The sequence below is a fragment of the Microtus ochrogaster genome, chromosome 1 (assembly GCF_000317375.1).
Source record: "Microtus ochrogaster isolate Prairie Vole_2 chromosome 1, MicOch1.0, whole genome shotgun sequence".
In the NCBI taxonomy this organism is placed as follows: Eukaryota; Metazoa; Chordata; class Mammalia; order Rodentia; family Cricetidae; genus Microtus; species Microtus ochrogaster.
The window spans coordinates 52333111-52344030 of NC_022009.1; the positions used below are offsets into that span (position 1 = coordinate 52333111).

General features: G+C 45.6%; 1 protein-coding gene across 4 annotated transcripts in view; it reads left to right on the forward strand.

Moving 5' to 3' along the window:
- The window catches only part of Cdca7l (cell division cycle associated 7 like), a 42838-nt gene that overhangs the window by 19191 nt on the left and 12727 nt on the right, over window positions 1-10920 (forward strand). For 2 of the 4 annotated variants that reach the window (XM_013347095.2, XM_026781677.1), the window contains exons 2-3: window positions 6331-6465; window positions 10775-10906. In XM_013347095.2, the coding sequence (XP_013202549.1) occupies window positions 6331-6465; window positions 10775-10906 (267 nt within the window). The remainder of the gene's footprint in view (window positions 1-6330; window positions 6466-10774; window positions 10907-10920) is intronic. The other 2 variants (XM_026781684.1, XM_026781674.1) reach the window with 2 other exon arrangements.

Below are 10920 nucleotides of genomic sequence, written 5' to 3' on the forward strand. Positions count from 1 at the left end.
CTTCCTCTCCTCTCTTATTTCTCCTCCAGTTAGACCTCTTCCTTTCATCTCGCTGTATTTCTGCTTTCATGTCCTGCGTATCTAGATATGAACTTGCATGTAGATTCCACAGAAAACGTGTTTGCCATTGCGTCATTCCCAGTTCTCTGTGTTCCCCCACAGGTGTGCGGACTCCTTCACGTCTGAGCCACATTTCACCTCATCTGTTGGCTGGCTTCCTCACTAGGTCCCTGCCGTGAGCAGTAAATGGCTCTGTGATAGCATTGTTCACCGACTGCGGGGTCTGAGTATAAACCCAGGGGCTATCTCCATTTCTATGATTTTGAGGCCCCGCCATGCCGATTCCCATGGTGGCTGTGCAGATTGCATTCCCACCAGCAATGAGTAAGGGTTAGTCCTCTTGCCCACACCCTCTCCAGCTTTCTTGATGCCCTTCTGACTGACGTAAGACAGAATTTTAAAGCTGTTTTAGTTGACCTTTCTTTCCTTCTTTCTCCCTTCCCTTTCCTTTTGAGGGGGGTGGGGCGTGGTTTTGAGACAGGGTTTCTCTGTGGCTTTGGAGCCTGTTCTAGAACTCACTCTTGTAGACCAGGTTGGCCTTGAACTCACAGAGATCCGCCTGCCTCTGCCTCTTGAGTGCTGGGATTAAAGGCGCTCGCCACCACCACCTGGTCACGTTTCCTTCTTGTCTAAGGATGTTAACAGTTAAGCAGGTCTTCAGATCCCCAGCTCTCTGTATTTGCTCTTTTGAGAACTATCCAGTTCGTTACTGCTTTTATTGATTAGATAATTTGGCTTTTTGGAGTTCTTACAGATTCTAGTTTTTAGCCTCACCTCTCTTCCTGTTCTGTCTCTCTGCCTCGTGCTTTGGTTGACGCTGTGATTGCTTAGCTTCCTGCCCAGGTTACCTGCTGCCATGCCTCCCCTGCCATTTTGGACTCTTCCGTAAGTCTAAGTGAATATTTTTGTTCTTAAGTCACTTTTGGTCCTGGTATCTTATCACAGCAGCCCAGAAGGAACTAATACAGATGTAGACAGTTCTGTTTATGGCCGAGCACGCCTTAGACCAGTGCTTTTCCACCTCCCTAGTGCTACGACGCTTTGGTCTTACTCCATAACTGTAATTTTGCTGCTATTGTGAATTGTAATGTAAATATCTGAAAGCAGGATATTTGATCTGTGACCCCGAAAGGAGTCGTGACCCACAGGTTGAGAACCACTGCCTCAGAAAGTTACTGTCTACACTTTGAGGTTGTGGAAGTCTTTATTGACTAGTTACACTAATCTGCAGTGGCAGAGATGTGTATTCAGTTTAATACCGTGTCCATTTAGTAAAAGAATAGTAAGCTCCCCTCTGTGCTCTATGAGCGCCCTACTTGCTGATATCTTATTCTTGAATTTGGTTTGCATGAATTTTATTGAGAATTGTGTCTATGTTCAATAAGTGTATTGGTCTGTTTGCTGTATGTCCTTATCAAGATACAGTTGGCTTCTTAGAGTGAGTCTGGTCATATTCCTTTGCCTCCTGTTGTGGGAAAGGTGAGCATTGGTGTTGATCCATCTCTAAGAAGTCAGTCAGATCTAGGATTTCTCTTGAGCGTTCACTGCTCTGTTTCGTTTGTTGTGTGGTGTGGGTTTAAATGGTTTTATCCTCCTAATGGCTGGTCATATGTAGCTATGGATTTATCTACTAGAATTCTACATTATCTAGTTTTTTTAGACTACAACTTTTAAAGATATTTTCTAAAGATCCCCTGAATTTTATTGAAATCTATTGTAATTTTTCCCCTTTTTGTCTTTGATCTTATTGATTTGGATCTTTGTTGTTGTTAGTTTAACACAGAGTTCACGAATCCTGTTTAAAATTCTTTTCTTTCAAAGAGCCTACTTTGTGAGTAGATGTCATATACATATTTGAGTTTATGTAACATTATTTTAGTCTGCACAGGACATAATTCAGACATTTGTATTTGTTGAGATTGACTTTGTGGCCTCGAATGCGCTCTGTTTTAGGGATGGTTTTGTGTGTGCAGTGAATATTCTGTATCTGTTGGATGGGACATTCCAGGTGTCTGTTAACCTGTTTGCTCCCCGGCGCAGTGTAGCTGAAGCATCTGTTGGGATAACCTGTCGTTACTAGATGGGAGGGGATGGGAGTCGTCTGTATTGTGTCCTTTCCTATGTGGACATTCACAGCCCGACGTGTGGTTCATCTGCATATCTAGTGTTGTTACACCCTAATGAATTGTGCGGCTGTTGTTAAGGTGTGGTGGCTCCCTTTGTCTTCTCTGTGGTTTGAAGTCCCCTTTATCAGATAAACCAATAGTTATGCTACATCATTTTCAGCTTTCGTCCATTTAATACAGAAGTCATCTGACTCTCAGATCGTGTTTTGTTTATTTTGTTTTGTTGTTTGTTTCCAATGATTTGTGTTTCTTGGAGACATTTGGAACGTATTTTTTAACTTGCTCATCCAGTACGTTACCTTTTTAGTTGTGAGTTAAGGCTGTTTCTGTTTAGATTTTATTGGGAGAGGTTTGCTAATTCCCATAATGTTGTCAGTTGTCTTTCTCCTTGGTTGGGTTATGATTTGCTCTCTTCCCCAACCCCCCCCCCCACGGTTTACTATGTTTGGTATAATTTCTCTTTTAGCTGTCCTTTGTTCATCTGTTCTCATGAAATTTATTCTTTTCTGTGTTCTCATGATTGACAATGTCTTCTGTGTTTGATATTCCTCTAAGCATTTAGTGCAGTGTTAGCTTGGTCATGAACTGTCAATTTGTGCTTGCCTTGATTATCTTTGTTTCATTGAAAGATTACTTAGGGCCAGACAGTGGTGGCGCACGCTACTGGTGAGTCGATGGCCCCATCCTCTGCAACTTCTAATGCTGGCTGTTTACTTAGTTGTTTTAAATACTGAGTATGATATGTGTAGAAAGATTTATCTTTAGGCTTATTCAATTTAAATTTCTAAATGTTAAGGATTCCCTTTCCCTGGATTTAGAAATTTTGATGTTGTTAATTTCATCAACCATTTTCTATGCCTTTACCTCTTTCTCCCCTATGGATGGATCCCACCCCCCCATGTGTGGAGGGTGGGTAATTGAGCTTCGGGCCTTCCATGTCCTAGACAAGCATTCTATACCAAGTCTCGGCCTTGCGCACGGAGAATTAGGTCTCATCCATTGATTGTATCCTAGAGTTCTTTCATGTTGGGATCATGCTTGTTTATTTAATCTTCTGCAGTTGATATCTGAGTGTAGCTTTTACCTCATTCTCCATCCGAGGTCTTCTGTCTGCTGCTTGGTTGAACCTTTGCTTTTGTGTCGTTTTTGATTCATTGACTCTTTAATTGCTGTAATTTTCTATTTTTTCCAAGATGTCTTCGCCCTTTCTCATGACACTGCCATTTTTAGTGCACACTGCTGGCTTTCTTGCCCCTGGTACTGATTCCCTCGTGTTTCCAATTTGCCTTCCCAGGGCCTGGACTGGCTTATGTCATTCCTTTGCCCGTGTAGATTGTCTTTTAGGTTAGTGCCACTTTGTTGGGAACTTTTGAGCTTGTCATCTGTACTTTGATACCACAGGACTTTGAATTCACTGGTTGGGGAGTCACAACTTTTTGGAGGCGTCATGTTCCTTTGTTGTTTGTGTTGCTTGTGTGTTTGCATGTTGTGCTTTGTGAGTGGATTGGTGTGGATTTCTTGTCTAATTTTGTCTGGGGATCTTTAGAGTGAGCAGTCCCCTGTGAAGTCCCTATCCCAGCACCACGCAGGAGACAACAGGCTCTCATAGCAGCAATAATGAGAAAGAGAGACTTCTGCTTATAATACGTTCACTGTCGCCCACTCTGTCCCATCCGAAGCAGTCAGAACTGATGGAGAGTGGTATGAAGTTTAATGTTATGTAGGGAAAAGTGAAAGTAGTGAATGAAGGACGTACATAGAGGGGGCATGGGAATGCAGCACAGGGCAGAGGCTCACTGAAAGAAAGAAGAAACAGAAGTGGGGAGTATTATGAAGGAAAAAAGAAAATCGAGAGATTAGAAAAAAATAACCTAAAAAGTTCCTGATAATGAGAAAGTTGTTGCCAAAAGTTAGGAAAGACTAAGGTGAGAAATAAAAATATAAATACTGTAAAAGAGAGCGTGGGGCCAGGGAGAGATGGCTCCTTTGGGACAGTGTCTCTCCCTTGCCTGCGGGAGGACCTGAGCCCGGTGTGCTTGTGGAAGCTGGGAATAAACATGGAAACACAAAAGCCTTTAGAGGAGAGACTAAGCTGCAGGGATGGCGCATTGGGAGTGCTTGCTGCGTGAGAATGAGGACCTGGGCTTGGATCCCTGGAGTCCCGGTGAAGACCAGGCATTGTGGTGGCTCGTACCTGTAATCCCAGCTTAGAGGTGGAGACGGGAGGATTCCTAAGATCATTGGCCAGCTAGGTCAGCGGGAGCACTGGTTTTTAGGTTGGATGAGAGACCCTGTCTTAAAAAGACAGAGGTTGGGGAAGGCACTCGGTCTCGCTCCCACACTACGCAGGCAGGCACACATGCATACATGGCGGGGCCTGAAGTAGTACTGGAATGTAGCAGAAAGAAGAGGAAATGCAAGGACCGGAGAAGGAAAATAACAGCAACAAAAATACTGCCCAATAATGAAAAAATTGCCCTTGGCAAATGACTACAGCTTTCCTAGGAAAAGATGGCAGTCGTGCAGCGCTTACTTCCAGAGGGGACTCAGGGGGCCTGTGTAGGCCACCTCGCCTGTGCTCTCAGAGAACTAATCCTGGCCCTATCTGACCTATTTATTGCTGATTTATGTTAAACTGTAGGGCCTGCCAACCCCAGAGACTCACATAGAATGTTTGTCTATGTCCTTAGCTAAAAGGTCAAGCTTTGCAGCTTCCTTCAATCCTAGTTAGAATTCGGCAGTCAGGGCAAGCCCTGTGCACGTTTGCTGTGTGTGGTGCGGTTACTGTGTTCTTTCATTCCCAGTGGGTAATGCCCCTGAACAGATGAGAACTCTGGAAGCAGGGGACATGAGGTAGACGTGGCTTCTCTGCCCAGGTATGGGTTCATTCCTGCCTTGAAGCCTATCCGTTCCCTGCACTGACTTTCAAACCCATATATGGTGTCTTCCTCTGGTAATCATTTGTTAAAATAAATGTTGGTAAGAGGTTAAAAGGGGGAGAGGCTAAAATAGATGGATCACGCCTCTCTGAGTGCTGCTGTAGGGCCCACACTCTGTGGCTGTTATGTGGACTTCCGGAAGTATTGCCTGCATTTCTTTGGAGCGCAAATTCTGGTAGCTCAGCCGCCAGAGAGGTCTGGAAAGGTAAGGGTGGTAAATACCTCTCAACGAGTTGTGTCGTGAAGTTTGAGGTCTCCCTCTGCTCCCATTAGCTGTGTTTGACAGTTTGACTTCTCTTCTTTTTATTTTTGTTATGTCCAGCCATATCACTTTCTCTGTCCCTTTCTTTAAGCAGTGTGGGAGCACTGATTAGGTTAGCTGTTATAAATTAAAGCCGTATATAAATAATTTATAAAGTATTTAGGGACCACAAGTGAAAGAAAACATAAGACACCTATCTTCCTGACTCTGGCTTTGTTTTTTATTTTTGTTATGTCCAGCCATATCACTTTCTCTGTCCCTTTCTTTAAGCAGTGTGGGAGCACTGATTAGGTTAGCTGTTTGAAAGGACTTTCTGAGGATGGAAACAGTCAAACTGCAGTAAGAATTAACAGCAAGAACAAATGTGCAGACAGATAATATCAGATGACTAGTCTGTCAGAGCCAGTCTTGCTGTTTTTAATAAGGTAGGAGGAAACGGTGCACATATGTATCTCAGCAGACATGTGCTTGTTAGATAGACCAGACACGAATCTCTGGGGGTGACTGTCCCTAATGGTGTGCGGTTTATTCTACGGCTGCTCCGACTGACCTCAAGTATGGAAAAGGGGAAGCCCCTGTTTGGGCATGTCAATGTTTATCTGTGACCCAACACAGGCTAACCAAACCTGGGGAGCACTGGGTGATAACTGAGCCAAGCTTCCTGCCTGGAATCTTCTAGTGGACCCACTTAAGGATGAGTTCTAGGGGCCCCTTGGCTTCTCAGGGCCGAGTAGCTTCTGTCTTAGGATGACTTGTGTTATCCAGAAGGTAAGGTGCACGTAACTGGAACAGGTTTGGTTATGTCTCCTTTTCATCTGCCAGGGGACCTCAGCTCAGGGCTCCTGGAATCTTGCAAGCAGCTGTGATAAAGGATGCAGCACAGCTCCATCCTTAGTGAGCCCAGCAGCCTCCATTTCATCTTTCTGTTCTGAATCCAAAACAGATCCCCAAAGAAGTAGCTGACATCTTCAATGCTCCCAGTGATGACGAAGACTTTGTGGGCTTCCAGGATGACGTTCCCATGGAAAACCTGTCAGAGAGCTGTGATAGTTTGGACTCCTTGGAGTTGGAGAAACAGGTAGGAGTCTTTCTTTTCAACAGAAGCCTGCGGCGGGGTTTGGGCACTCCTTCACCTCAGTACAGCCATAAGTAGGCAATGTGCTCAGCTGCTGGGTACCATGTTTCAGAATTTTATCTTCACACTCCAGAAGCAGGTGAGAGCATGCTTGTTGCTTTAAAGAGAGGCCATGAACAGTCTGTCAATGAAGGGATGCCACATGAGTAAATCCACTTTCTCTGTTCCTCCAGCTGTCTGCTGTGGCAAGTGTGTGTTCATCCCCCCCCCCCCCCACACACACACAGCTGGCAGGGAAGGGCTACCATGCTCCCACAGCAGTGAGCTGCGAGACAGGTACCACGTACTGGTCCTCACAAGGCTCCGATACCCTGTTTTGGGAGCCTGGGCAGAGTTATTTAACAGTTCTGAGAGCTAGATTCCTGGAGCTTTATATGCACCTACATGACAATGACCAGTCGGATTATTCAGCTTCCATGACATACTCTCCCGAGGTCATGCGACACTCAAGAATCTTCATTGTCTCGTCGCCATGACCTCCACTAACACCAGTCCTGCCTGCCAGGCTCTCGGGCCTCTCTGGTCCTTGCTTGACATTTGACTCTCCTTTCTCTCAGCCTTTTGACCCCTTAGCCACCTCCTTCCCCTTCCCAGTCTCCTGTTGGACCTCCCCCCCCCCTTTATGTCCCAGAGTGAAAATTTGTTAAGATATTTGTCCCCAGAGTTTGGTACTCTGTGATCTCATCAAAGCAAATCAGTTGCAACTGGTACCATGTGCTATTTTTTTCAAGTTTTTACAGTTATTAATCCTCTCTAGAGATTTACACCACAGTAGCAGATGAATCACAACAGAACCCTTATACTTTATGCTTCTCGTCAGTGCCAATGTTGGCCTTTGTGGTCCTCACCCTCCTTCCCACCCCCATTTTTTCAGCCAGTCTCACTGTATCTTCCTGGCTGACTGGGAACTCTATAGGTAGGCTAGGCTGGCCTTGAACTCATAGATGTCCTGCCTGATTCTACTTCCTGAGTGCTGGAATTAAAGGCCTGCGCCACCACCTCCCTTTCTTTACCCTCCTTTGGTGTCCCTTTCTCTGTTTACACGAGGTGTCTTTTGATGCAGGCCATACCTTGCATTTCTCTTTGATCTTATTTTTCTTTGCAGAATTCAAGGAATCACAGATCACACCGAGGCTAGTTATCTTGCTACCGCTACACTGGTTTCTTAATCCCGGTACAAAGATGGTTGTTATCTGACCTGGTCTCGCACCTTTGGGGTAGTTTTTTTTTGGATTAGGTACAATTCCTTTCTCCCAGTGAAGGCCATCAAGGGCCCTTGTTTTCTCTGAAATAGTTGGTGGGTTTTGAACTTCCTCATTGGGATGGTCTTGATGTGCAGCCTGGCTTCTCCCTCCTGTCCCGAGGGCAGCTGAAAACTTAGCACAGTTCCTCCCCAGCTTGTTTCTGAGGGCCCCATTTCTCCGGGTATCCTCGTTTCCTGTCCCCACTAGCAGTGCCAGGAGTTGGTGAAACTTCCCTGTCCTTACACTCCTTCATTTCTCTGCTCTTTGGAGCTGCCCTAACACTCGGTCCTTAAGTGAAACCCCCGGTCCTTAAGTGAAACCCCCTTCTCTTCTTAGGACTGAGCTCAGGTTAGTTTATTCAGAACCCCCAGTCTCCCTGTGCATAGGTAGAGAAGGAGCGTGGTGCCTAAGCCATCATGTTACAGGTCAGTGACGTGGGCATCTGAATAGACATCTGTTGTTTTTGCTGCTATGACAGTTATGTCCATAGTAGCATCTGGCTTTGTCAGGCACCAGGGCTGACTCCTCTCTAGCAACCTTTATTGGCTGTGAGGGTGACAATCACATTCTATACAGATACTCACTACTCCAGACTCCAGGGGCTGGTGGCATACAGATGAGACTGAGCCCAGGGACACGGAAGACTCAGCCAAGGTCCCGTTCCAAGTCCAGGCCACCTCTGTCCAGGCGACTTCTCCCTGGCACTTTCTCTTACCTCTTGTGCACAACACAGATGCTGGCTGCCTTCCCTTCTGTCTGCAGGTCCTTCCTACTGTGATAGAATGTTTATGTCTGCCTCTGAGGACTCGTGAGCCTGTCTGACTCCTCAGATAAGAAACCACACTTGCACAGTGCTTTTCAGTTTCCCTGGCCCTGACCTTTAGTTAGGCTGTCCCTTTGATCTCATTTCAAGCGTGCAGCATTCTGCATCACCCATGGGTGTTGACTGGGTACAGTTGGTACACAGACCAGTCCTTGTTCATGTCACACGAGCTTTAGAATGACAGTTGACTGTGCTGTTTCCTCTGCTTATAGTGTTAATCATAGTGGACACTGGTTCCTTGGTCTTGCCTTGGCAACATAATGAGCAACTTTCAGAAAGCAAAGAGCTGTGTGAGCCTTTACCCAACCATGCAGGAAGGCCGTGTGGTGTAGAGTTGTACAGCCAGGTGGAAGTCGGTAAGCTTGTAGCAAAGCCATTTTAATCCAGTCGGGACTGATCGGTCACCTTCCCTAGGGTAGAAACTGCCAGGAAGGTAGGAAGGTTGGAACTCACTGCTCTGAGGCTTGGCTTATTCTCTTGCAGGCTCTGTATGGGATTTGGGGCATCTGTTGAGTTTCTGCTTTGAGATCAGTGCACGAGAAAAGCCCCCAAGGGTTCTCCAGATGTGTCCCGCACTTGGGTGCTTGGCAGGTCTCCTTAGCAGGCGAGGCTGCACTGGTTTCTTCCTTTTGATTGGTTTTTATTTTTTGTGTAGGAGTGTTTATTTGAACGTGGATATATGTGCCACTTGCTAGAGGTATGTGAACCCTTACACTGGAGCTAGAGGTGGTTCGAAGCCGCCATGTGGGCTAGGAACTGAACCTGCATCCCCTGCTCAAACATTGAGCCCTCTGAACCACTGTGGCCTCTCTAGCCCCATGCTTGCTCTTCTATTAATTTCAGCCCCTGACCCTCACCCTGTGGTTCATTTTATCCAGCTGAGAGAAAGGGCATCAGCCTGCGCCGTGTTGTAGCTGACTCCGGCTCCCTCCCTTAAACGCAGTTTGACTTCTCATGAAGGAACTATTTCTTTTCTTTCTCTTTTTTGTAGCTGCAGCTAACAACAAAGGAAGCAATTTAGCAAACCCATTCCAATTAACCATAATTTATAGGAGACGTTCTTAAGCTCAGAGCGCTAGCTGTAGGCATTTCTTTCTGTACTACCTGTAAGTTTTCCCGCTATTATATATTTCTATCTTATCTTTTTTCCCCCAAAGATATATGAGTCTGAAGAAGTGCATAATTAAAGCCAGAGAAAGGCAGCAATGAACTAAGAAGTGCCAAGCAAACGTGGTGCTAGGAGGGGTCACTCACTGCCTTGCTGCGTTTTGGGACAGGGACCATAGTTCTGGTGCAGTGTTTTAACCGTGCAGGAAGCCAAATGGCGGTCTCCTTTTGAGTCTGCCGTTCTTCCTGTCTTTCTTTCAGACACTTAGGAGAACTAGACTTCTTTCCCTCTCTGTAGTATTTCCAAAGAAAATAAAAATCATTATTAGAAAATGCCTTTGCTCAGTCTTGCAAGAGAGGAGCCCAGGGTGAGAGGGGTAGAGATTTCCATTGGTCCCCCATGCTTGTGTCATCGGAATGGAGCAAGTCCAATTTCTAGCCATGGGTGAGGGGTGTAAGGGCCTTGGCACCCTCCTGTGGAGAAACCCACCATTGTATTAGAAGGGGATGTAAATTTATCCACTGGAGAGTATCCAGATAGCTACAAGGAGGAAAGCTAGCAAGTAGGTGTCCACTTTCTACAAGTTTCTGTGAAGGCCTGGTTTTGGTGGCTGGGCCAGAAGATTGAATTCCACCAATACTCCTTCTCAGGGCAGGAGTGACCAAGACACTATACTGATTGAGATTTTCTTGTTTGCAAGTCTTTGTTTCTGTAAGGTTTAGAAAACGTGTGCTGTTTATTGTGGTTGTAGTAAAATACACATCCTGTATAATATGTCATTGTAAACATTTTAAGTAGCATTAAACATAATGTATATTGTCTGCAGCTGTCCCTGCTACCAAACTCCAGAACATTCTGACCCAATAGAAAGTCTTGCCCATTCGACAGTAAGTCCTGCCCAGCAACCACTGTTTTTTTTCCTGTCTCTTTGTGAATGTGTTTGGTAGTTGATTTTTGAGACAGTGTCTCACCATGTAGTTCAGGGTGTGAATCCTGCCTCGGCCTCTATCCCAGTACCCTCCCAGAGTACTGGGTCTGTGTCACCATGTCTCGCTTTACTGTGTGTTTTTAATTTAGCAGGATGTGTGCTTCCATTCCAAATACCTTACTGAAGAGTTGAGGAAGATTTTCATAGAGGACACGGATTCAGATGCTGAAGAGTTTGAAGGATTTACAGAGAGTGAGCTGAATGTAAGCAGTGACCCAGAGGTAACTGCAGTCCT